The following is a 27,611-nucleotide window of genomic DNA, read 5'->3' as shown; positions in this document are numbered from 1 at the left end:
ATAACTGACAGCAACTGGTATGTTTCAGTTCTGACAAAATATTGTCAGAACTGGGAGGGATCACTGTAAGAAGAAAATGGTGAGCTTCTAAGAGGAACTAATGGTGAGATTAGTATATAATATTCATTTGCAGCTGCGTCATGTGTTTATTTTAAATAATTTTACTCGCTTCAGGTTTCCTTTAAAGTGAATCTGAAGTAATAGTGATATGGATAAAAATTAGTAGTCTATTTAAACCAAATAAAAATTGGGGGACCGGGGTGTATCCATCTCCAGAAAAATAAATATTTAATCAGTACTCCACATAAAATTATGCAACGCGTTTCGCGGGTCCCAAGCCCGCTTCCTCAGGCAAATACAAGAGCAGGAGCAACTCTGAGGTTGTGCAGATAGGTGCAGTGTCTCTGCTACAAATATTATCCACCTGGTGGATGGGTGTGTACACCCTTATTTTTCTTCTACAGAGAGCGACTTCTTAACCTGAGTGGGGACAGGCTTAATCTCCCTATATGCGACTGGAGTGGTTGCCTGAGGTTGGCAACCCAGACTTGTGAGTATATCCATATCTGCTGTACAAATTGAAGACTACCTTATATGAACAATAATACACTATTGGGGGCTCTCGGTTGCTCTTTCTTTTTGTCTTTCTAGATAGTGATATGGAGACTGCCCTATTTATTTCCTTTAAACAATGCCGGTTACATGGCAATCCTGTTGATCTTCTTACATCAGTAATGTCTAAGTCATCACCCTTAGACAGATTTTGGACTAGCCCATCTTCTTATATGGGGGTTCTCATGGTTTTCTTTATTTTTAAAAGCACTTAGTGAATGGCAGTTGCTCTTTCCAACTGCCAAAATAGTGTGCAGCGAGCAGAGAGGCTGGCCAGCATCTTTATGTATTTCTTTTTCACCCATGCTGAGAATCCCCTATGGAGAGATGGACTAGCCCAAAACCTGTCAGTAATGTCAGATTTCTACTACCTACTGTAAGTGACAGCAACATAGTAGAGAAGTAATTTATGGCTCATTTTTCTATGGAAGAAAAATACTTCTTATTTGTATGTTTTTTTAAATTTTAAGATTTTCGCGACACTTCCTCTTTAAAAGGAAATAAATATGGTAGCCTTCATATCACTCTCATCTCGTGTTCCCTTTAAACAGATATGTTTAATGCACAAGATGAATAAGTATTCATACAGAGATTGGAAGCATTAAACTGGTAATTGGATCTGCTTGTGAAGTGTATTCATTACACATTTATAGTGTACTTGCACAAGGCAGAATTTTTAGCACTTGGAATTGCATCAACATCAAGATCTGACAATGATGTAAGCCTCTTATATGAGAGAACAGAAGCAAAGCTAAGCATAAATGCCGATACTGATTCACCGATTAATGTTCAGTGTTCACTGAGCTTTTTATTTAAAGTGTACCAGAGATGAAAAGAGAAAAAAAATAATGCATACCTGTGGCTTCCTCCAGCCCCCTCCGGCCTGACTGATCCCTCTGTGCTGTCCTCCGACCTCAATATCCTCCGTAAGGGCTCCCGGAATCTTCAGCCAGTCGTGGTCTCGCTCCCGCTAACAGGAGAGTTCTGCACCTGCAGATAGCGCAAACAATTCTGCAACTGCACTGGTGCAGAAAGCTCCCGGTGATGTGAGTGCGGCAGGCCACGCATGCACAGTAAGCCCCAACTGGCCAAGATACTGGGAGCCCTTATGGAGGATATTGAAGGCGGAGGACAGCAAAGAGGAAGCAGTCAGGCCAGAGGGGGCTGGAGGAAGCCCTAGGTAAGTATGATTTTATGTTTTCTTTTCATCTCAGGTTCACTTTAAAGTATGAAAAAAAGACAAATGCAGAAGTTAGACAAAATAGCCCATATGCAATTCACTTTTTCTCCTAGATTATATTTTCACACCTAGTTATAAAATGCCTTTTAAACCCCCAGTAAGTAAGAAAATACAAAAAAAAATGGCTATGGTGCACTTCAATAGCAAAGTAGGACCTGCTACTGCTTTAGAATTCGAGACTCTACTTTGAATGCCATTTGCTATTAAAGTGAACCCAAGGTGAGATTTGTATGGAGGCTGCCATATTTATTTCCTTTTACGCAATGCCAGTTGCCCGGCTATCCTGCTGATCCTCTGCCTCTAATACTTTCAGCCATAGACCCTGAACAAGCATGCAGCAGATCAGGTGTTTTTGACATTATTATCAGATCCAATAAGATTAGCTGCATGCTTGTTACTGGTGTGATTCAGATACTACTGCAGCCAAATAGATGATCAGGACTGCCAGGCAACTAGTATTGTGTAACAGGAAATAAATATGGCAGCCTCCATATCACTCTCACATCGGGTTCACTTTAAAGACGCACTGTAGTGACATATAGTAGAATGCAGTAAATTGTACAGGATACCCTCTTTTACAGTAATTGTCTTGGTATTAGCATCAGAAACACTTATAGCTATATGTTGCTGTATATTGGTATGTAGCCCTGCTGTCCCAATGATGCTTGGCCTATTTAGCTATGTGGCATTCTCCTCCCAGAGCATTCTGGGAGACCGACATTATTTTCACTGGCTGCGGAATACTCAGAAACAAACATTCTGCAGAGCTGCCCCTTACAGGACTAAAGAGGTTGCCACTTGCGATACATTTCAGAATATAATTCGTGGTGGAGGAAAGATTTTGGGGGAAACAAAAAAAAAAATGGGCAAACATTGACTAAATAATTTCAAAATGAATATTGAAAACAAAACAAAAAGCACTTTTATTAATTATGTTATTTTAACTACAGTTCCTCATCAATGTCTTCTATATTTAAAGGACAACTGAAGCGAGAGGGATATGGAGGCTGCCATATTTATTTCCTTTTAAGCAATACCAGTTGCCTGGCTGTCCTGCTGATCTTCTGCCTCTAATACTTTTAGCCATAGACCCTGAACAAGCATGCAGCAGATCAGGTGTTTTGTGACATTATTGTCGGATCTGACAGATTAGCTGCATGCTTGTTTCTGGTGTACTTCAGACACTACTGCAGCCAAATAGATCAACAGGGCTGCCAAGCAACTGGTATTGTTTAAAAGGAAATAAATATTGTCAACCTCCATGTTCTTCTCACTTCAGTTGTCCTTTAAGTCAACCTTTGCTTGACGCTTACTAGTCTATAAATAAATGATAAAATACCAATAATAAAAAGTTTTGGAAATAAATTCATAAGATGGAAAAACGTGCTTTATGCTGTAAGACAATGAACACATTATTTATACTAACCCCTTTGACTTGAGAGGCATCTGTTGAAAGTCTGGTTAGCAAAACCCCAACCGCATTTGCGTGGTCATCAAAGAACCCAATTTCCTTCAAAAAAAAGCACAAAATGTGAAGTTTAAAAACTTTTCAAAACTGTTTACCAGCCAAGTACTATTTGTATAAACTCAATTATATATGAAACGAGGAAGTTATTTAGTTTGCTAAATTATTCACCAGCTTTTTTTTTTTTTATTAAATATTCATTTTGTAAATATCATTCAAAGTGGAAAATATGAAGATTTCAATCCCTGTGCTAAAAAGCGAACTTTCTGATCTAAAGAGTATAGTGTTTAGATGCCAACTTCCTGTTGGATCCCTCACACACTGGCCTTCACCGTGGCATGGCATTCTGGGAGTCTTAAAAAGATAAATACATTTAGCATATTTTTTGGACTATAAGACGCACCGATCTCTGGACCATAACATGCACCTAGCTTTAGAGGACAAAAACTAGGGGGGAAAATATAGACTAAACCTGGTGCATCCATGGTGAAGGGGTATCATGTGGATTATGCCCCCTTTGTACCTCATACCCCCTAATACCTCTTGTGCCTCCATGTGTCCTCCTCTGTCCCACTTGTGTCCTCCTCTATGCCCCTTTGTATTTCCCTTGTGTCCTCCTCTATGCCCCTTTGTGTCCCGCTGTGTCCTTCTCTGCATGGGCACAGTAGAGGGAGTCCCCGACATTGCAGCGGGTTAGAGGTTTGTATTGGCTAATGTTCACAAGTCAGAAACTACCTACATTTGGATTATAAGATGCAGTGAGGTTTTTTTACCCACTTTTGGGGAGAAAAAGTGAGTCTTATACTCCAAAAAATACAGTAATTAGCCCCAGATGGCTTCTTCATTGATAAGTTTGTTATAAAACACAAGGAAATCAGTCCCCATTAGGCATAGTGCATGCCAGGGGATAATACATTACGTAGGTAAGTGTACAGCATGTGTGTACAGGATTTCAGAATGAAATCTATTGGAAATCTATCCAAATGCATTATTGGACCATTAGATCCAATGCAACTCTATGGGCCAGGGTTCTGCTACAAGCAGCAAATCGACCTAGATGTTCCATCCTGTCAGATAGATCAAATCCATTGAAATCGATCGAAATCAGCTGCAAATCAATCAATTGATAGATTTGATAGAATCGATTTCTGATCTGATTTTGGGTGAAATTGACCAGTGTATGGGCCCCTTTAGGAATCTGTTGAAACAGAAAAGGAGATATAATCGATTACAAATAATTGATTAGATATGGGAAGATAAATCCACCACAGATAAAGGGGCTCATTCACAAAGCTTACTTATTTTTCACTTTAAAGTGGAACTGAATTCAGAACCTTCTCTCTGCTCTAAAAGATACACAACAGCATAATGACCTTTAAACAAAAACATATCTTTGTTACAGCTGATACAAATCCTAAAATAAATCTGCATTGTTTCTACTTCCTGATCCATGGAAGCAGACATATTGTTAACATCCTGGGCTTTCAAATGAGCTTATTTGCCATCTCTGCCATGGTAGTCATGTGACACGTGGAGAGATCAAATGACATCTTGTGAGTAGACACAAATGAGGGGGAATTAAACAGGCTAAACTCTCTAAATACATACAGGGTGCGTTTCTCTAAGTTTTCTTTCTGTCCTGTGCAAGAGTTCAGGTCCACTTTAACTGTAAACAGAGCTAATTCTTAGGAAAATCAATTGAGGATAAATAATTAATGAGATAAACAGATAAGGAGAGAAAATATAAGTATCCTTAAGGGCTCTTTCACATTAGGGCAGATTTTCTGCGTTTCAACGCAACGGGTAAAGTTTGCGTTACCCAAGGTAAAATGAAAGTTCATAGACTTTCATTTTAGCTTTCACATATAACGCTGCGTTTTTGTGCGTTGCGTTACACTGCACCCAGGCGCAGTTTTTCGGGCGACTCTAGCTTTATGCGTTACAATGTTAGTCAATGTAAAATGCACACTATGCGTGTTTTTAAACCGTTACCGCAGGCAATCAGTCCCAGAATGCAACAGAGGAACAATGTAGAAAGTTGAAAACTAAAAAGAAAAAAAATTACCTGCGTTTTTCTATGTGCAGTAACGCATTGAAAATGCATTAAAAACGCACACTCACTGCAGTGCAACGCATATCAAAACGCATTAAAACGCATACAACAAAACGTATGCTTTGAGCGTTCTCCAACGCAAGCTCTGATGTGAAAGAGCCCTAAACCCTAAAGCCCCAGCAGGACAAATTGCAATGTTATTTCAGCTCCACCCTTCCGCTTCTGCCCTCTATAGCAACAGAATGCATAGTTAGCCTGAAGGCTAGCAATGTGTCTGTACAGCATCAGACCCCAAACTTTCACTCAAAGGATTGTTTCTCAATCCCCGAGGGGCGACAGTTAGCATATGTGTACTTAGCTTAACTGCAAGTGAAAATACACCTTACCTGTTGTAGTAGTGATTTAAATGATAATGACCTTAATCTCATGGTTAAATTTTCTCCAGCTATTCCAAACGCAAACCCCTTAAAAAAATAGAAAAGAAACATTTATTGTAGTTAATTCTAAAGGTAATACTGAACTGTCATTAACTGTCATAAGGGATACAAGGAAAACAGCGATAGGTAGTTCATAATTAGAGATTAGCAAAAATTGCTCATTGTTTGCTGATTAGCCACACCCATAATGCAAATGTGAGGATTTGTGAATCAGTCATTTGTTTGCACTAACGTTTGTCTCCCGGTACAGTTATTTTGCATGTAAGAAGAATAGTTTGCTCATCACTATTTGTAATCATTGATGACCAAAAATATTTCACTCATCGCTGTTTAACCTCCCTGGCGGTTAATTGTTTTTGCCACATGGGCAAAAATCCTATTTTTTTTAATTTTTTTTTTTGTTTCATGTAAAGCTACCAGAGTGGTAGCTACATGAAACACCACTAGAGGGCGCATGTGTCCCTCTAGTGCGATCGTCGCCGGCACTAATAGCAAACAGGGGAGCGCGTATATAACGCGTTCCCCTGTTTGGCTTCTCCTGTCGCCATGGCGACGATCGGGATGACGTCATGGACGTCAGCCGACGTCCTGAGGTCAGGCGCATCCGATCCGGCCCATAGCGCTGCCCGGAACTCATTGGTCCGGGCAGCGCAGGGCTCTGGCGGCGGGGGGGGGGGGGCCTCTTTCGCCGCTGCGTGCGGGCGATCGAGCTGTGCGCGCGGCTAGCAAAGTGCTGGCTGCGCGCACAGCACTTTGAATGGGGCGAATCGCCCCAGTACAGCCTGAGAAATTCTCCTGCACGGCATAGCCCGAGCTTAGCTCGGGCTTACCGCCAGGGAGGTTAAGTAATATTCCCTTCTACCTTTTATCTATGCTTGTAACTGCTGAGAAATCATCAACAGGAAATTGTTCCACACAACCAGGAAAATACAGGAAGGAGGGCTGGGCTTGGCCCCAGAAGTCTAAGTAGCTGTCCAATAGCTGGGTTTGACTGAAGGGTAGGCATTTGAGCTGAAGAATGATGCGAAAGAAGCAAAAGAGCAGGAGGTGCTTCTGGAACAAGTTGAGGAAAAGCTTTTCTTGTAATTGATTACTCAAGAGATTTCACAATCTTTCATAGGCTATACTGGCACCTACATATGGATGTCAGAAACAAAAATGTAGCATGCACTTTTAATTAACTTATAAAACTGCCAATTACATGCTCTGTATCCAATGTCAGCATGATTAAAGTGGACCTACGCTGTAGATTCCAAAGTGAAAAAGATCCAGAATGAAAACTGTTCCCACACCCTTATTTTCCCAATGCAGTAACAGCTGACTGTTTCATTAAGCAGCAGGGAAGTATTGTACCAGCCCCGGAATGCAAAATACTGTGGCTGGCACTGCATTACTTCTCTCTCTACATCTGGATACTCGTAAGGATAGAAGCGCCCAAGTGTATATATATATATATATATATATATATATATATATATATATATATACATACACTTTTAATAGTTAAAATAAGGCTGAGAGTTAATCGCTTACCTCTCCTAATGACAAACACACCAGTAGTGCTGGAAAACTATTTATTCAAAACACAAAATAGACAATGCGTTTCACGGGTTCTAGCCTGCTTCCTCAGGTAAATACACAGTGCCTTGCAGCAAGGGGAATAGTATATGGGCGTTTTTGATAGCTCTCTATAGATCTCTTATCTCTGAGATAGGGGGCCATATGCAATTTACTTTTCTCCTAAGTTTTCTCCCAGGCCATATTTTGCACACCTTAGAAAAAAAAAATAACTTGTAAGCCACCAGCAAGCAAGAACATACTTAGAATGGTTTTGACAGTACTTTTGTTACCTACTTTTGATATTTTTTCAACTGTAGAATGCTGAAAAGTTATTTTAAAAAGAAGATGACAAATTATCTCCTAGGAGAAAACTTAAGTGACAATGTGAATTGCATATGGGCCCAGGGTGTCTCAGTGGCACAGGTAGAAATAGAATACTCCTCAGGCCACACTGTGAGGCCCCTCCCTCCCGCGGCGACACAAGTTCTTAGCAGTCTTTGCAAAGGCAGAAAACTGCCATGGCTAACCACCAAAACCTGGATTTTCTGGCCAAAGTGGTCTGTTTTTAGACATTTTTCCTGCTACTCTATTATAATTTCTGTTGCCTGTGCTGATGTAGTGTGAGTTTTATTTTTACACTGCTTTAAATATAATGGCCTCAATTCACTAAGATCATGCTGGAGATAATAAGGCAATAGAAAATTTACCTCCACACAGTGAGAGAGTTATCTTATCTCTTCATTCCTTAAGTTACCTCCTCTGTAGTTAATTTACCTCCTATGTAGTTAATTTACCTCCTCTGTTGTTGTTACCTCCTCTGTAGTTATTTTCACATGCAGTTAATTAACAACCTGTGTTTAACTCTGGAGTTATTTTAAGGATTGAAGAGTTAACTTAAAGACAGAAGAGTTAACTCTAGGTTTGCCTGAGGTAAAATGTTTCCTGAATACTACATGTCTCGTCACCATGGTGATCACTGATAACTACAGAAACGTTATTAAAGACAGGATATAAGTAGGGCTGAGCTCTCGGATTCCGAATTTCGAGTTTGCCATCGGAATTTGGCAGTTCCGAGTAAGCACTCGAAACTCGAAAATTCTGCAATTCCGAGTACCGAATTCGTGTTTACATTGAAGTCAATTGTGCTAAATTCCGTGGTGAATTGTGAAGCCCCCTTACATGCTATCATCACCAAATTTGGCATGTATATTAAGCAGATGAGTAGGAACATGGTAAAAAAAAATTTTGTGAAAAGACCTTATAGTTTTTGAAATAAACGATTTTAAAGTTTCATAGGAAAAATTATTTTTAAACTGTGTAAAATGACACTGCTGCAGTACAGGTTACTGCATTCCGAGTTCTGTATACATATTGTATACATTTCATGAAAACAGACAGCGTGGGGTCCCCCCTCCCAAGCCTCCTTAACCCCTTGTCCCCCATGCAGGCTGGGATAGCCAGAATGCGGAGTCCCGGCCACGTGGGGCTTCGCACCCTGAGCTATACCAGCCCGCATGGTCCATGGTATGGGGGGGCTCTGGAGGAGAGGGGCGGCAAACCTCCCCCTCTCCCCCAGAGCCCTTGTCCAATCCATGGACAAGGGGCTCTTCCCCACCTCCGGTGCTCCAGGAGGAGGTGGGGGCCGCCGACGTCCTGGGGGGTTCATGGTGCCATCCGGGGTTCCCCTTTAACAAGTGGACCCCGGAAGCCGCCCCCTCCCCAGGAGAAATGAGTATAGGGGTACACGGTACCCCTTACCCATTTCAGCAGAGTTAAAAAAAGAAATAAAAACATGACAACGAAAAAAGTCCTTTATTGTTCTAAATTAACCAGGGATACTTACCTTGGGATAATCTCACGCCAGTAACCTCAGGAGTGGTCCCACGCCAGTATCCTCTTAGGACATCTCACCACCCTCCCACACTGACGAACTCCCACCACTGAATGGTCACAGTCAGCCTCTGCATCTGTATAGCAGAGGCTGAGAACACGAAAATTTTGCCTTTAAAACAAGAAATTTCGGCAAACAGTGATGCAATCAAAATGGCCACTGGGAAATCCCTGATCGCTGGAGGCCACACTAGAGTGGCGAAACCAGTGATTTTTCACATAGATGGTGGGTCCAGGTGACCAGAGCAGGAGGTGCCCTAATCCCCTGGACCCACCCATTCATGTGAAATAACGCGTATTCTGACACTCTGAGGTGGCCTCCGGGGAACGGGGATTCCCCAGCAGCTATTTTCTTTATGACACTGTTTGCCGAAAATTCTTGTTTTAGCAAACAATTTTCGTGTTTCTAGTTTATGCAATACAGATTGCAGGAGTTCTGCAGGATCAGCAGGTGCGCGGGACCTCCTAAGAGCATAGAGGGGGGCACAGCGCAGGAAAGTGGGAAAATGGGCACAGAGCGGCGGGGAGGGGGGGAAGCCTCCCCTCCCTCACCTAGGGCCCCCCCTTGCGCACTCCCCCCCACCTCCAGAATTCCAGCCAGCCAGCGGAACGGCTTACCGAGAGCGATAGCTCTGTGTGCCGCTGGTCTGGTATTCTGAACTGACACTGTCCAATCACGCTTGCGCAGTACTTCCTGTGAGAGCATAATTGGACAATGCAATGCAGGAGACCAGACCAGCAGCGGCACACAGAGCTCTTCTCTCGGTAAGTGATTCCCGCTCGCTGCCACTGCTGGCTGCAATTTTGGAGGGGGAGCACGGAAGGGGGACCCTAGGTGAGGGAGGGGAGGCTTCCCCCCCCTCCCCCCCCCTCCCCGCCGCTCTGTGCCCACTTTCCCACCTTCCTGCGCTGTGCGGTGCCCCCCTCTATCCTCTTAGGAGATCCCGCGCACCTGCCGATCCTGCAGAACTCCTGGGGATGAATGGCTTTAGACAGCCTCTGCAATCTGTATTGCATAAGCTAGAAACATGAAAATTGTTTGCTAAAACAAGAATTTTCGGCAAACAGTGTCATAAACAAAATGGCTGCTGGGGAATCCCCGTTCCCCGGAGGCCACCTCAGAGTGTCAGAATACGCGTTATTTCACATGAATGGGTGGGTCCAGGGGATTAGGGCACCTCCTGCTCTGGTCACCTGGACCCACCATCTATGTGAAAAATCACTGGTTTCGCCACTCTAGTGTGGCCTCCAGCGATCGGGGATTTCCCAGTGGCCATTTTGATTGCATCACTGTTTGCCGAAATTTCTTGTTTTAAAGACAAAATTTTCGTGTTCTCAGCCTCTGCTATACAGATGCAGAGGCTGACTGTGACCATTCAGTGGTGGGAGTTCGTCAGTGTGGGAGGGAGGTGGGATGTCATAAGAGGATACTGGCGTGGGACCACTCCTGAGGTTACTGGCGTGAGATTATCCCAAGGTAAGTATCCCTGGTTAATTTAGAACAATAAAGGACTTTTTTAGTTGTCATGTTTTTATTTCTTTTTTTAACTCTGCTGAAATGGGTAAGGGGTACCGTGTATCCCTATACTCATTTCTCCTGGGGAGGGGGCCGCTTCCGGGGTCCGCTTGTTAAAGGGGAACCCCGGATGGCACCATGAACCCCCCAGGACGTCGGCGGCCCCCACCTCCTCCTGGGGCACCGGAGGTGGGGAAGAGCCCCTTGTCCATGGATTGGACAAGGACTCTGGGGGAGAGGGGGAGGTTTGCCGCCCCTCTCCTCCAGAGCCCCCCCATACCATGGACCATGCGGGCTGGTATAGCTCAGGGTGCGAAGCCCCACGTGGCCGGGACTCCGCATTCTGGCTATCCCAGCCTGCATGGGGGACAAGGGGTTAAGGTGGCTTGGGAGGGGGGACCCCACGCTGTCTGTTTTCATGAAATGTATACAATATGTATACAGAACTCGGAACGCAGTAACCTGTTCTGCAGCAGTGTCATTTTACACAGTTTAAAAAACATTTTTCTTATGAAACTTTGAAATCGATTTGCTCAAAAACTATAAGCTCTTTTCACAAAAAATTTTTTTTACCATGTTCCCACTCATCTGCTTAACATACATGCCAAATTTGGTGATGATAGCATGTAAGGGGGCTTTATTAAACGCAGAAGTTAACACTATTTAATTCAATAGAAATGCACTCGGAACACGAAAATTCGGAACACGAAACTCGGTTTTCGCATGCGGTACACGAAATTTCGACGAAATCGGAATTCAGCTGTTCCGATCAGCCCTAGATATAAGCTTAGTGAATTGAGGCCATTGTCTACAAAATAAGGTAGATAGTAAAAGAAATTACACATACATACCATGACGACATATACAAGCAGACTGATCGCTCCCAGAGCAAGAAACATAAGGGAGAGCAAAGCCGTCCTATTGTTTCTTGCCTGTGCATCGGTGATACTGAATGCCTGCAATCATAATGCAAGTAACACATTAACGCAGAAAACAGTATGTTCAGATAGCTATATACACAAAGGGGGAAAGAGGCACCCAATGATTGCTAAAACTGTGTTAAAAACAGCTAAAATAATAAAGGGAGAGGGGGCTCAGCTCAAGAACGACGCATTCATACATATATGAAGTTTAATATTGCACAGCCAACGCATTTCGTAGGTCTAATGCCCACTTCCTCAGGCCAAATACAGTGCCAGAGATGTATCTAGAGCCAAGGGCGGAGCACCTATAGCTATAGCCTATAGCTATATTTTTTTTAAATTAAAAATGAAGAACTTAAAATAGAAACACTTACCCCAATAATTTTTCCCAAAATAATTGCAAATGTTGGATATATTCCGCTAGAAATAGCAGCGGCGGTAATGCCAGCAGCAATTAAGAACCATTCTGGCTTGTTCAGTTTAAGTAACCGTAGTAGAGAAAAGTTGGGCAGACTTTCCTCCACAACCTACAGGAACAATACAGTCTGTTAGTAAGCTCAATGAGTCACATTTATCACATGATTTCATTGGTCTATGGAATTGTCAGATCAATTGATGTTCATTTGTCCTTTACCCTAAAGTTACTGGCATAAACAACATGAATATTATTTTGCCTTCTTAAAGAGAACCCGAGGTGGGTTTGAAGATTATTATCTGCATACAGAGGCTGGATCTGCCTATACAGCCCAGCCTCTGTTGCTATCCCAAACCCCCCTAAGGTCCCCCTGCACTCTGCAATCCCTCATAAATCACAGCCACGCTGCTGACAAACAGCTTGTCAGAGCTGGCTGTGTTTATCTCTATAGTGTCAGTCTGCTGCTCTCCCCGCCTCCTGCAGAACTCCAGTCCCCGCCTGCATCCCTTTCCTCCCTGCTGATTGGAGGGAAGGGACGGGGGCAGGGACCGGAGCTATGCAGGAGGCGGGGGAGCAGCTGAGACTGACACTACAGATGTAAACACCGCCTCACAGCAGGGCTGTGATTTATGAGGGATTGCAGAGTGCAGGGGGACCTTAGTGGGGTTTGGGATAGCAACAGAGGCTGGGCTGTATAGGCAGATCCAGCCTCTGTATGCAGATAACATTCTTTAAACACACCTCGGGTTCTCTTTAAAACAAAAGGTATTTGCAATAATTCAGCTTTAAAGTATACCAGAGATCAGTAAAGTCAAAGAATCAATACTTACCTGTGGCTTCCTCCAGCCCCATAAACACGTGTGAGCTCCCTCGCCATCCTCCCGCGGTCTGCCATTCAGCCACGATCAGCCCTGGTAACTGCTTCAGTCGCGTCAGTCTGGGTCTTCAGGAGACCGCAGGAGGACGAGAGGGACTCGCATGTGTTTATGGGGTGGGAAGAAGCCCCAGATAAGTATTGATTCTTTGACTTTACTGATCTCTAAGACCACATCTGTGGTTTCCCATGATGCAACACTCCCAAATATGCAAACCATCTCTTTATGCCCCTGAAAGCAAGGCTGCACATTCAGAACTGCTGGTGTATAGTGAGAATATAGCTTATACACGAGCGCTGTAATAACAGCACAGGAGATTTGAGCACATCCGGCACCACTATAGACCATAATAGGAATTACAGCTATAGCCGCGCTCAGTGAGTAACTTCAGCGCCGTCAGAAGATGGAGCTTAAGTTACTTTTAAAACACAGTAATTCGTCTGACAGCTATTGCATCATTCCCTACCAGCCAGGTCGACCTGGAGGGGGAATAGTAATTAACGCCCCCGGGACTTGTGCAGGAGCAGAGTAAGCCATATATTGGCTTTATCTTGCACCCAAATATCCCGGCGGCTATTTCAAAGGTATGCCTTATACATGTTACAGAGCCACATCAATCCAACATGCATACAGTTGTTTTGGACTGTATGGTCCTCCTCAGCGCATGACATGGATTGATATGTCTGTAAGCAACATGAGTGATAGAATATTTTGTTAGAATCTAATTCTAGAAAGGTCTTTAAAGGTGTCCATAAATAATAGCAAGGCAACATCTAAAAGCAAATTTAGGCAAAGAGGGCAGTTGGATATACAGAGATGGCGCCCATCAAGCCACTACAGCCAATGGAAGGAGAGGACTGAAGAAGAAACCTACGTAACAGCTTGTATTAGAAACCATAGCAGTAACTTGCTGGTAACAACCATCCGGCTAATCATTTTTGTTCTTTGAGTGGGACCAGTCCAGGGTATTTTGAAGGCCTACAGATATGTCTTATCATTTCCTAACTAATCGATAGAGATGAAACTGATCAAAGAGATGCTAATCATTTCAAACGGATGTCAATGTCATGTTGCATTTTATGCAGATGTATGCAGCTCGGAATTGTACCAACAATTAGGTTGATTTGTACAATTTCAAGATGCATAGATATGCATAACAATAACATAAAACTTACATCAACTTAAAATGGTTAGCATCTCATTGATCATCACCATCAGTTATCATAAGAGAACAGAGGCACCAGCAGGATAAAAGGTAATCAAAGTTTTAAAATGTGCTAGGAGGCAGTGGTGGACTCACCTCCGGAAAGCAGACTCAAAATACTTGACAGAGGTGCTATTCGTGTTACTGACGAGCTACTGTTTGTCCCCTATCTTATTGCCTGATGAAGCGGGCTGTGCCTGCAAAACGCGTTGCATCTTTTGGGGTACCAATAATACATTTATTTGTTTAACTCAGATAGTATTTTGAGTCTGCTTTCCGGAGGTAAGTCCACCACTGCCTCCCAGAAAATTTCTAAACTTTTATTACCTTTTATCCTGCTGGCGTCTCTGTTCTCTTACGATAATACTGTGTCCACCCCTGGTGGAGGGGTGACCTACCCCTACTTTTCTGATCTACAGAAAGCGACATCTTAACCTCTTGAGGACTGCAGGGCTAAACCCGCCTAGTGACCAGGCCATTTTCAGTAAAATGTGCCACTGTAGCTTTAAGGCCAAGCTGCAGGGCCGCACAATATAGCAACAGCCTGCGCACGATCTCCTGCAAAATAGAGCCCCAGGACTTTACGCCAATTGGCGTTAGGCGGTCCTGGGGCCGCCGCCGCGGCCACGCCCATCGGCGTGACGTGGGTGGAAAGAGGTTAATTCTGACTGAGGACAGGTCTAATCTCCTCACCTGCATCTACAGCGGTTGCCTAAGAGGTAACCCACGTTTGTGAGTATATTCATCTCACACTTACATTTATACACGGTTTCCAATACATACTACACTATATTGGGCTCTCGGTGTTTCTTATTTATCACCATCAGTTGGTATTAATAGGCTAATGGCCCAAACTCTATTTTTTCTAATTATTTAGAATATTGTAAACAAACCAAGCATGAGTTGTGCAGTGTTTATATTAAATGTTGTGATCTGTGTGGTATGCATTAAGACCTGCTTCCTGCAGGTCTAAAGTTCTTTCATAAGTCACAAATGACTGAAACATTCAGTGAAGAATGAGATAATAGTAGTGTAATAGTTTAATAAATATGTACTTTTAGTCTGAACCAAGATACGCGTAAACACACACGCACACAGACTCAGAATGATCGACTTAACCCTAAGTCTGGTACACAACTCCAATTTTGATTGGCCAAATGCTGGCAAATTTTACCACCTTCAAGAACCCAACAGATTCTGAATACTATGAACAGGTTGTGAAGTGAGCTCGCATATGACATTGAAGTAGCAATATTTGCTAATGATTGGCCAACCAAATAGGATGTGTGTACCAGGCTTTACATGCTGTTCATGCCTTACCTCCTTTCCTTTGTTTGGAGATTTTTCTGGTTTGGGTTTCCTTCTTGAAAATTTCCTTCCCTTCTTTGTGCTGGATTTTCTTTGTATATCAGCCCTGTTTATACTTCCCATATTGTTAGACTCTTCTTGTTCAAGGACAATTTCTGCATAATTCTCATTGTCATCATCAAACTCAAAGTTATCTCCTTCCTCTTCGCTTGGTTCTCCATCACTGATCTCCTCCACTTCTCCATCTTTCTCACGACTCTATGATAGAAGGAAAGTTGTTTAGGATTTTGCAGGTGTGTGTGTGTTCCTGAATGACCCAATATGCTGCTTGAGCCTGTGGAGTGCTGTCTCCTTTCTTGAATTCTGTATTGACAGTTATATAGAAGTGGTGGACCTGTTGGATGACTGCCCCTGGCTAACTGCATCCTTGATCAATACAGGTGGGAATTATCCTTCCTGAGATGTTGCTGGTGTGCATCTCCCTCCCTCTTTATCTTCCCCCCATTGGCCTATGACTTGACCACATCCTGGGTCAGCCACCTTGTCATCTACCATCTTCCCCTATTTGCTAGACTCAAGCCTTCTACATTGTCTAGATGGAACTTAGTCAAGGCAGCTCTAAGCATCTAGTGTGTGAGCAATACTTTACTGAGTCTTTGTCTATTATGACACAGATATACTGTACATAACATTATACAAAATTAAAAGCACACAGTCTGCACTTTAATATTCCCTTTGCTTCAATATTCCTTTTTTCTACAGTTTTTTTTATAATAACTCTGATTCATCAGCTAATGGCACCAGACTAGCCAATAATCTCTTTGTCAACCTAACCGAATCCTGGTCTAGCCTCCTTCTCCTTCTTCTCTACAGAATTATCTTCTACTTCTGTGCCCCTTTCAAAAATAATATATATATATATATATATATATATATATATATATATATATACATATATGCTGTATATCCTACTAATATTATAAATGGGAAAGTTCAGATGTTTGGACGATTGTTACTCGATCAGGTAAAAATGGCTGAACGGATTTGAATGAAATTTGGCACACACATAGTAAATTACCTGGAATAACATATAGGATAGTTTTCATTCCCATAACCAAAAAGTGGGCAGAGACAAATACAAATTTCCTAGGAAAATGCAAACAGAAGCCATTCTTACCCTTTTAATGTTAGGGTTATAAAACTTTGCACAGTTGGTCACTGGGTGACTGGGATTACTATTCAGAAATGAGGGTGGAGCCTACTAAATCCAATCAAAATTCACCTATTGATTTTCAAGGGGAATATTTCATTGCTGCCATTTTTGCGCTGTTAATGGCACAAGCCTCAAATCTGGTACAGTTGGTCATTGTGTGACTGGGGTTCAAATTCAGAAAAGGGGGTGGAGCCACAAACAGCCAATCAGATTTGTTTCATTTCAATGCAAATTATTGATGCCAAAGACCGCAACACTCACAAACTTGGTCATTGAGTAATTGTGTGTTACGGTCAGAAAAAGTGGGCACAGCCAACACCAGCCAAATATGTACTCGGACAATGTTGGGTCATCAGTGACAAATACAAATTTCACTTGGAAAATGTAAACTGCAGCCATTCTTACACTGTTCATGGTAGGATTCTCAAACTTTACGCAGTTGGTCACTCGGTGACTGGGATTAATATTCAGAAAAGTGGGCGGAGCCTACAAAAGCCAATCAAAATTCACCTATTTATTTTCTAGGGGAATATTTAATTGCTGGCATTCTTGCACTTTTAATGGCACAAGCCCCAAGCCAGAATTCAGAAAAGGGGGTGGAACCACAGCCAATCAGATTTGTTTCATTTCAATGCAAATTATTGATGCCAAAGACCGGAAAGCTCACAAACTAGGTCATTAAGCAATTGAGTAATTGTGTGTTAGTGTTAGAAAAAGTGGGTGGAGCCAACATCAGCCAACATACCCGGGCATCGCCGGGCCATCAGCTAGTATATATATATATATATATATATATATATATATATATATATATATATATATATATATATATATATATCATGAAGGAGATTCTGCCTGTACTCTGAGGTTTGTCAATGCTGTTGCATTGTGGCTAATTTATAAGATATAACTTGTTTGAATAGGTGCTGCTACTGATGTTGAATACAAACCAAGGTATTCAAAGCAGGGGCGGATTTGTACTTTTTACCACCCAAGGCCACTGTCAGCAGCTGCCCCCTCAAGTATAGATAGCCAGATGACCCCCCCCCTCCAGTTTAAATAGACTTAAGACCCCCTCCCCATCCCTCCAGTATAGGTATCCTGATGACCCCCCTTCCCTCTAGTATAAGAAGCCAGATGATCCTTCCCCTTTCTGTGTAGATAGCCTGAAGAATAGACCCCCCCCCCTCCCTCCAGGATAGATAGCCAGATGACCCTTCCCTTCCCCCTAGTATAGCTTGCTGCCCACCCACCCTTGATCCTGTGGTGCCCTAGGCCATGACCTAGGAGGCCTTGGCTTAAATCCAGCCCTGATTCAAAGAAATGTTGACATTGCATGCACGCCAGGCACAACGGACACATGGACACAGGGACGGAGGAGGACGCAGGAACAAGGGTATATTATACAGGATAGACTGAAGCAGTGATTGGCAGACTCATCCAGCATGAAAAGGTACATAAGGTCACAAAGAGTCGGAGTTGACAGTACGAATGAGGAGGTGCTGGCGCTACAGTGATCATAGTCAACCTACCTGCAGCATAACAAGGGAATAGTAAACACCTTTTCTATGCATTAGATCTTCATGTGTTCCTTGTTCCACCAGGACCCCATTGTAAAAGCCGGCAATGACATCAGCAGTACGGATGGTGGAGAGTCGGTGAGCAATCACGATTGTGGTCCGGCCAGCTCTAGCCTTGAACATGGGTCAAAGAAAATGATTTATACGATGTCTAGAAGGTCTATTATGCCTGGTACACACCATGCAATTTCCCATCAGATAGACGAGTTGAATCGATTATTTCCGATAGATCCGATCTGTTTTCCAATAGTTTTTCTGATCAATTTTCTGATCACGTCTATACAAAATCAATCAGATAAACATTTCGGCCCATCTATCTGACGGTAAATTGTAAGGTGTGTATCAGGCATAATGGTGTGGAAATTGTTCTGAGATCAGGAGATAAGTGAGCATGTTAATACGTCAGAGAACTAACACAAAGTTGGATTTAGGGTGTTTTTAACCACGAGATAAGAATTGCAGATTGGACATGAATGATCTGAAGGCTTGATACCTTGAATTGTAGTCTCTGGATTATAGGAAGCCATTGAGGGGACTGACAGTGGGGGCAGAAGATAAGGTATGGTACATAGATCCACCTACATCATGCTATATGGTGTTTCTATGTTATTATTATTGTTTTTTTTTTTTATAAAGTGCTAACATATTACGCAGCACGGTACAACTGTAGAGGAGACAATACAACTTTGAACAATATCACATGGGGACATTACAGCCCTAAACAATGGTACACAACATAATAAAATGGTAAACAATGCTGCGCAAATTGCAAGGTAGGGATAAATATAGATAATATTAACCAGTTCACCACTGAGAGTTTTTTCCCCTTACGGACCAGAGCAATTTTCTCCTTTTAGCACCCCTCATTTTCATTTGTGAAAAACGTTATCACTACTTATCACAACAAAATGATCTATAGCTTGTTCTTTTTTACACCAATTAAGCTTCCTTTAGGTGGTACATTTTGCTAAGAATTTTTTTTTCTAACTGCATTTTAATGGGAATAATTAAAAAAAATGGAAAAATGTATTTTTTCTCAGTTTTCTGCTTTTATAGTTTTAAAATAATACATGCTACCATAATTAAAACCCACGTATTGTATTTGCTCATTTGTTCCGGTTTTTACACCATTTAAATTATATCCCTATCACAATGTATGGCGATAATATTTTTGGGGGGGAATTAAAGCTGTATTTTTTTCAGTTTTGTCTGTCACTAATTGCAAACCTTTTTTTCCCCCAAAACTAAGAGTAAAATACCCTGATGACATAAATAAAAAATGAGTCCATAGGGTTACTAATTATGTGTTTTTGAAATGTATTGTTTTTATATAAAAGTGTTTGATATTGGTAACTATGGGAGGGGAAGTAAGGGATTAATTCATGGGTATTTTATGTAATTGCATTTCATGGGATGTGTATGTAGGTGTCATTTTACTATTTGGCCACTAGATGCCCCCCCTTTTTTATGTGTAACTTTTACTACATACACGCATTACAGGAAGTAACGTGTGTATGCTTTCACTTCCTGTTTTGTCAATGCACATGGCATCTCATTGATCCCGGTTTCATTGATCACAGGGAGTCAAGGACTTATATCAATAAAATGGGAACTGTGTTCCCATTCACTGATCTCCCTACTAATGGGCGGTGGTGAGAACATGCACAGCGAGTGAGCGGGAGCACGGACCACGGCAATCGCAGCGAGATATGTATAACTACGCCCCTGGAGCTAAGATGAAGTCTGCAGGGGCGTCGATATACTGTATACAGTATTTTACATTAAGTGGATAATACCACTGACTCCATATGGAGGCAGAGAAGAGCACATGAGGAAGAGGGCACTGCCAAATAGGCTTGCATTCTAAGGAATGGAGGCGTGAGACACATGGGGAGGAGGATGTCAGTTCAATGGGGGGAATTGGAGCTATAAAGATGCCAGATAAGTCATGGTAAAGAGATGGCTCTTTAAAGGACAAACAAGGTAAGCAATGAAATCTATCTTTATTTATCTGGAGCTTCTTCCAGCCCCAAGAAGTGATTTGGGTCCCTTGCCACAGCTCCGGTCTTCTCAAGTGTCTCGCTGGCAGCCTCTGAAGATCGCCGACCTCCAATAGGTTGGCATCTCCTGTGCATGCGTGGGCGTGCGCCCACCCCATGCAAGAACACACCCACATCACGAGAGCACACTGCGCTTGTGCAGTGGTACTGCACAGGTGCAGTATGCTCCCAATGACGTGGGCGTCCGCACGCGCAAAAGATGCCAACCCCTCGGTGGGACACTGGAGAAAACTGGAGCTGCAGCAAGGGACCCAAATCATTTAAGGCTCGCTTGGATGAATTCGAGGAGGGGGACAAGCCCGATGGGTAAAAGGAGTTCCATAGAGTAGGGGCCGCTGGAAAAGTCCTTGAACCTTTGGAAAGCAACACATGGAAATCAACATATTTGTTAATGAATGTTGAAATACAAATAGTGCCTCTTATTACCTTATCTAGAGCACTCTGCACAATGCTTTCACTTTGTGTATCCAGCGCTGATGTTGCCTCATCAAGCAGCAGAATTTTTGGGTTACGTACAAGAGCTCGAGCGATAGCTATTCTCTGCTTCTGTCCTCCGCTGAGCTGAGCCCCTCTCTCTCCCACCATGGTGTCCAAACCCTGGATAGAGATATCAAAATAATGAACAACATCATATTGGTTTTCATTTACTACAGCTGGAGATTATTAAAGATTAAAAATGATCATGCTGTAATTTTCTTGATCCTTTTAGATCGTAACTGTGCCTTGACAAAGGGGCCCTGTGTGGCCCCGAAACGATCATCGGTTTTACAATCAATTGTGTGTATACGGTTATGGAGCAATAAAAAGTTTCAGTTAGAGTGGTGCTCGGCCCTTTTTTGGATACTTGCATGTGATGAATGGCCCACCACCATTCCCGAAGTGGCAATGGACACAACATGGCATAACGTCAGCAATACAGCAAGTCCATCAATATGGATATAGTAGTACCACTCTGGCATGGTGTGAACCAAGCCTCAGGTTCATTCCTTTAAACCTTACTTAAGAATATTCAACATGGAAATCACCTGCACTATTACCTAAGTACCTACAAATATTATCCACAGTTCCTTTACATAAAATAATGTGTATTTTACTCTGCTTCTGTGTGACATTCTTATGCAGTCACATTGTGTTACTCGTGTTTGTTATACACAATGTAAACAGTCAATAATAACTTACATCTGGGAGTTTAGATATAAAGTCGTAGGCATTGGCTTCTTTGATGGCTTGCTCAATCTCAGGATCAGTGACATCTTCTCTTCCATAGCGAATGTTTTCTCTGATTGTTGTTCCAAACAAAATAGGCTCTTGGCTGACAACGCCAATGTTTTCTCGTAACCACTTCACGTTGAGTGTGCGAATGTCATGCCCATCCACAGTCACCTGAAATAAATAACAATACAGAATCTGATTCTAAACAATACACAATTTAAACAGAACACTTAAAAATTTACTTTTATTAAATATATTTTAAAATCAAATAGTTGCTTAAATAGTGCTCTGGGGGAGGGGGGATTAAGTAACAAGCTATCTGTCGGTATCTCATCAATTAGAGCGACCAATATGGTAAGACCCTCTGCCTAGATCAGAATAATGTTTACAACTATGCAGGGCCGGTGCTACCATAGAGGCAAAGGGGGCAATTGCCCCAGGGCCTCTGACCTCTGCTGGGCCCCCCAGGTGGTCTTTCTGACTGTTCCCATATGCCTGCATGTTCAGCTCAGTGGCAGGCAGGCCCACACTGGCCAGGAGGAAAGGGGGGCAATCTCTCCCCAGGTCACCTTTCATTCAGTGATTTAGGGCTGGTCTGGTGTCTGGTGTATTCAGGTTTGTTGGTGTAAGGCCATGTGAAACACTAGGCTAGCTGATAAAAGTGCAATTGGAGGACAGGCAAGCTGATATATATACACAGCATGATGCAGAGCTTGCCTGGAGGGTCCGTGGGCAAAAATCTGTCTGGTCTCTTCCCAATGTTATAATGACTGCATGTGTGGATAAGGTGTTATACAAGTTGAAAGGTTTTTGACAGTCCCTAGACTCCAGGAGGGCTGCTTTCTGATGTGTGTAAGAGACCAGCAGGCACAGGAGTCCTATTACAGGAAAGTAGCCTCTGTGTGATGTGAGACTGCAATACAGATAAGCTCTCTGCTCATTCTCAGGCTATTCTCAATTTCTCTCCACTCCTCCTCTCTCTGGGCTAGCACACACCAAAATCACAATAGCAATCACTAGCAATTTGTAAGTGCAATTTTGTGAAACGATTTTCAGAGCGATTTTTGAATGAATCACTCAAAAAAATGCTACGCTGCTGTGGGAACACCCTCATAGGGTAACATTAGCCAAGTGCTTTTCAAATCACTGTTGATTTGAAAAACGCTCAGAAGCCCTCTTGGTGTACAGCAGCCCTCCCTCATTCACCTTTGTTTCCCTCTTCCCCTAGTGCTTCCCCTAGTGTCTTCTTGTTATACAGGAAAGCTAAATAAAAGTGCAATCCTGGTGATTTTTTTTAAATGTCTGAATAGTTGACTGAATAGCTTGTTGGAACATGGCATACGTAGCTTTGTGGGACATACTTAGGCAACACTCTTAGTTTCTTTACTGATTGATTCAATTAAATTCAATTCACTTTATTGTCATTGTGTAACACAACAAAATTACTTTTCATGACAACCCCACGGTGCATATAGGGAACAGAGTGATAGTAACAAGGAAGAGAAGAAATTATACAAGTATGCCAGGTATTTCAGATTGATTCTGCTAATATGTCTCTGTTCTGGCCCAAGGGGGGTGTCCACCAACAAATCTCTGCAGAGGGGCCTGATGTAGTTACACCCCTACCCAGCTGCCTTGTAATAACTCACCTGTCCCTGCAGCAGCTCCATCCCGTGCTCCCTCTTCAGCCACGCTGCCTGCCTCTATGACCCTGTGCATGTTATTTACACATAACGTACCGGATGGAGGAGACACAGGCAGCAGGGCTGAAGGCAAAGCACAGGATGGAGCAGCTGATACAGGTGAGTTATTACAAGGCAGCTGAGCTACACAATGTGCGGGAGGCCATAGGAGAAGTCTTTGCGAGACCATGAGGGGCAGCAGTCGGTTCGGGGACTGACTTCGCTGGGGGGGGGGGGGGGGGGGGGTTAGGGGGGCCTCAAGTTACTTTTGCCCCAGGGCCACCGTGTGGCTTAAACCAGCCCTGCAACTATGAAACATCAACTCAACATGTTTCACCCCATATAAAAAGGGGCTTTGTCAGGGATACATATGAACAGGTGCAAAGGTGCTGACAGTGCTTAACAATAAAGTGCATCATTATTCAGAAAAATAACAAATTGTCATAGCCTCACGGCTACACTGACAGAGTCTTTTTACTGTATATGGGGTGAAACATGTTTATACAGCTTAAAATAAATGTGCTTATTTTTATTTATTTATAAATTACTTAGTCAGTTTTTGCTCATTGTAAAATCAAACCTAACTTTGATTTGCATTCTAAAAGTTATCAGAGATGTCAGTATCCTTACTGCTGGCAATGTGAATCACTGTGGAATGTATTTTTTTCCTCTTTGAAGTAAGAAGGAACATGATATGATCTTCCAGAGTGCATGGCGGAAAAGATGCAAAGTGCATGGCAGTAAAGTTTGCCCAGCAGACCAATGCTGGGCAAACTTTACTGGCTGTGGGCTGCATTCCTGTAGCTGCCTGCATGCCTCCCCCATTCCTCCTGCATTCTTATCTGCCTCCCTCCCAAACACTTGAGGACTGCAGCAACCCCCTAAAGACCAGGACATTTTTCACAAAAAGGGTCACTGCAGCTTTAAGGCCTCGCTGCAGGGCCGCACAACATACCACACAAGTGATTCCCCCCCCCCCTTTCCCCCCCACCAACAGAGCTCTCTATTGGTGGGGTCTGATCGCTCCTCCAATGTTTGTTTGTTGTTTTTTATAAATATATATTTTTTTTTTTTTTACATAAAATTGTGTTTTTTTTTGTTTTGTTTTTTGCCCTCCCTCGGCCCGTCAGCCTATCACTGTGATCGGCTGTCATAGGCTTCAGCCTATGACAGCGGATCACCCCTGAGCCTCTGGAGGGGACAGTCGTGTCACGTGGCTGTCCCCAGTACAGCGCTGCCTTAGATTGCAGGACTGTACAGGGTTATTAGACGGCGATATCCTGCAATCCCCGTCCCAAGGACCTTACGGCAATCGGCGTTAGGCGGTCCTGGGGCTGCCGCCGCCTCCATGCCCATTGGCGTAACATGGTCAGCAAGAGGTTAATTCACCCAATCGCACATTCCAGTGGCGATCTCCATGTTGATGGCGTCGTCACGTAATAATGGCAGGTCACATGCCGCCGCTGTTTCCATGGAGATCGCCTCTGGAACATGCGACTGGGTGAGTTAAACTTCTCATTACACATGGCACATACATTTTCTGGGTGGGAGGGTGGTCAGAAGAGGGGAGGAATCCAGCCCTCTATCGGGGGCCCCGTATTCAGAACACACACGGGCTGGATCCTGCCATAGTACTTTACCGAAGCCTAATCTAGCCTAAACCCTGGGATCGCAAACCAGCATACAGCATTACATATGAGATATAGATATGAGAACTATTTTTGATGCTAAAACCAGGATAATAAAGACACAAATGTGTATCCTGTATGATTGTGTTCCACTATATGGCCTTATATTTCTTGCGTAAGTTCCAACATAATTACACAACACTGAAGTTTGGATGTACAGCTTTGAGAATCTTTAGATGGCAGGGTTGGAACAAAACTGTCTCCAGAATTATTATTTAGTAATTATATAGTGCCAACACCTTCCGCAGCGCTGTACAGAGTATATTGCCACTTAACTGTCCCTCAGAGGGGCTCACAATCTAATCTTTACCATAGTCACTAGTGATGGGCCGAACATCAAATTTTAGGTTCGCGAACTTCGACCGTGAATTTCCGCAAAAGTTTGCAAATCTGCGAATCGCCATAGATTTCAATGGGCAGGCAAATTCTAAAACCTACACTGTTTCTGTCCACGAAAGTGAGGAAAAGTTGTTTTAAGGAGCCTAACACCTGGACCATTGCATGCTGGAGGGGAATCCATGCCAAAAGTCCCACCAAAAATTACATAGTTGATGCAGAGTCAGGTTTTAATTTCTAAAGGCCAGAAATCACAATACATTTCTAAATTTGTAGAATTAAGCGCTTTAAAACATCCAATATGCGTACACAGCGATAAGGTAGTATAAGGTGTCATGAACGATATGGAAGTCGAGACGATTAGCTTTTCTGTATCATTCTGCAAAGCAGAGCAGAAAGTCGGTTCTGTTTAAATGTACAAGAAGTTCATTTTTTTCCCTCTCTTCTTCGTTGACTTCCCCATCACCCACTCTGACTTAGAGTAGGCCCCTCACCCATCCTCTTCCTCATAGCTCTTTCTCACCTAAGTGAGAGCAAATGGCCATTCCTTAGTAACCAGAGATTGCCCTGAAAGGCAGTTAAAACTTCCAGCCGGAATTTGAATTTGAACAATAGCAAAATTTCCTTTATTAACCTCCTTAGCGGTAACCCCGTGCTGGACACGGGGTAAGCTGCCGGAGGGTGCCGCTCAGGCCCTGCTGGGCCGATTTACATAATTTTTTTTTTGCTGGAAGCAGCTAGCACTTTGCTAGCTACGCCAGCACCCCGATCGCCGCCGCCGCGCGCCCGATCGCCGCTATCCGGTGCGGCGCGCCCCCCCAGACCCCGTGCGCTGCCTGGCCAATCAGTGCCAGGCAGCGCCGAGGGGTGGCCCGGGACTTCCAATGACGTCCCGACGTCACTGACGTCGGTGACGTCATCCCGCCCCGTCGCCATGGCAACGGGGGAAGCCCTCCAGGAAATCCCGTTCTTTGAATGGGATTTCCTGATCGAAGCGGGCGGGGGGATGCCGCTGAGCAGCGGCTATCATGTAGCGAGCCCTCGGCTCGCTACATGATTTAAAAAAAAAAAAACTGCTGCGCTTCCCCCTGGCGGTATTTTTCATACCGCCAAGGGGGTTAAGAATTCAAGATGTGGTTATCGCAAACAAAAGACCAATATATTTTCCGGTTCCTAAAAAGCAGCCTAATAGCAAATCCAATGTATAGCTGTCCAGCTGCCAGGGAAACTGAGCTATTTATCACTTGCAGACCACACGTGCTAATCTGTGTCATTCGATAAAGCATCGCTGGCTGGTTCCAAATCTGGCCACAGATCCTCGGTAAGGCAATCTGGGGAGGAATCACAAAGACTATTAAAAAATGCTGTACTTTCGGCTTGTGACCTAGGGGCTGCACCTGTTCTGACCAGGGGGTAAACACATCTACTTTCCAGGTAAAGCCAGCCCAAAACTCAGATCCTATAAAAGTTGGGGCAGTAACAACCCCTCCCAGTCTCCAAATTTCATGGACATGAACCTTAATATGCTTTGTTTCAAAGACTCTGATATCAATGCCTGCACTTGAACTGGACTTTATTTCTTTCAATATCCCCACAAGGACTGCTAAGCTAAGTGCTTTGTGTTTATATGTTAATTAGTGTATATAAATGTGTGTAATGCATTTTTGTTATTAAAATGTTTAAAAATTGTATTAATGGTTATGACCTGGTTCTGAACATACACAATAGCACTTACTCCTCCGAAAACGTTACCTTGTGTTCTATAGTATTTTGTATCTCCAACCCGTATGCTTAAATCGGGCACAGATAGACAGATCTGGCGCCGATCCCTGCATACAGCTAAGGGTTAAGTTACGGTGTCCTCAGTGTGTTAGCATCAGGGGCGTAGGAATAGGCCCTGCAGCCCCTGCGCCCGCGGGGGGGCCCGGCCCCCCCCTGGGGCCCGCTCGGGGCCGTTTTGTGGGTGCTGGAGGGGTGGCAGCATGAGGGGAAAGCCTTGCCCACAGTCGGCGGGGAGAGGGGTAGTTCCCCCCTCTCCCTCACCTCGGGGCTCTCCCCTCTGCGCTCCCCTCCAGCTCGTAAGTGTGTGGGGCTGTGGTGGGCAGCGGGCAGCGGGCAGCGGCGGGCAGATACATACCTGCTTCCGTGCGTTCCATCGGAGACTTCTCCCTCTAGCGGCTGACGTCACTTCCGGAAGTGACGTCAGCCGCTAGAGGGAGAACCCTCCGATGGAACGAACGGAAGCAGGTATGTATCTGCCCGCCGCTGCCCGCTGCCCACCACAGCCCCACAGACACTTACGAGCTGGAGGGGAGCGCAGAGGGGAGAGCCCCGAGGTGAGG

The 27,611-nt window shown here is 43.6% G+C and overlaps 2 protein-coding genes across 2 annotated transcripts in view; one reads left to right on the top strand and one right to left on the bottom strand.

The window, feature by feature from the left end:
* The window catches only part of LOC137536095 (ATP-dependent translocase ABCB1-like), a 152,774-nt gene that overhangs the window by 52,630 nt on the left and 72,533 nt on the right, over window positions 1-27,611 (bottom strand). Inside the window, exons 12-18 of the mRNA XM_068258131.1 lie at window positions 21,531-21,734; window positions 20,778-20,948; window positions 18,244-18,405; window positions 15,511-15,756; window positions 12,071-12,223; window positions 5,757-5,834; window positions 3,279-3,362 (exon numbers count right to left, since the gene is read on the bottom strand). Coding sequence (XP_068114232.1) covers window positions 3,279-3,362; window positions 5,757-5,834; window positions 12,071-12,223; window positions 15,511-15,756; window positions 18,244-18,405; window positions 20,778-20,948; window positions 21,531-21,734 — 1,098 coding nt within the window. The remainder of the gene's footprint in view (window positions 1-3,278; window positions 3,363-5,756; window positions 5,835-12,070; window positions 12,224-15,510; window positions 15,757-18,243; window positions 18,406-20,777; window positions 20,949-21,530; window positions 21,735-27,611) is intronic.
* LRRTM3 (leucine rich repeat transmembrane neuronal 3) overlaps window positions 1-27,611 on the top strand; it is a 349,591-nt gene that overhangs the window by 253,636 nt on the left and 68,344 nt on the right. The window lies entirely within an intron of this gene.

Source organism: Hyperolius riggenbachi, chromosome 10 (assembly GCF_040937935.1).
Source record: "Hyperolius riggenbachi isolate aHypRig1 chromosome 10, aHypRig1.pri, whole genome shotgun sequence".
In the NCBI taxonomy this organism is placed as follows: domain Eukaryota; kingdom Metazoa; phylum Chordata; class Amphibia; order Anura; family Hyperoliidae; genus Hyperolius; species Hyperolius riggenbachi.
This window is presented reverse-complemented; position numbering and strand designations above follow the sequence as displayed.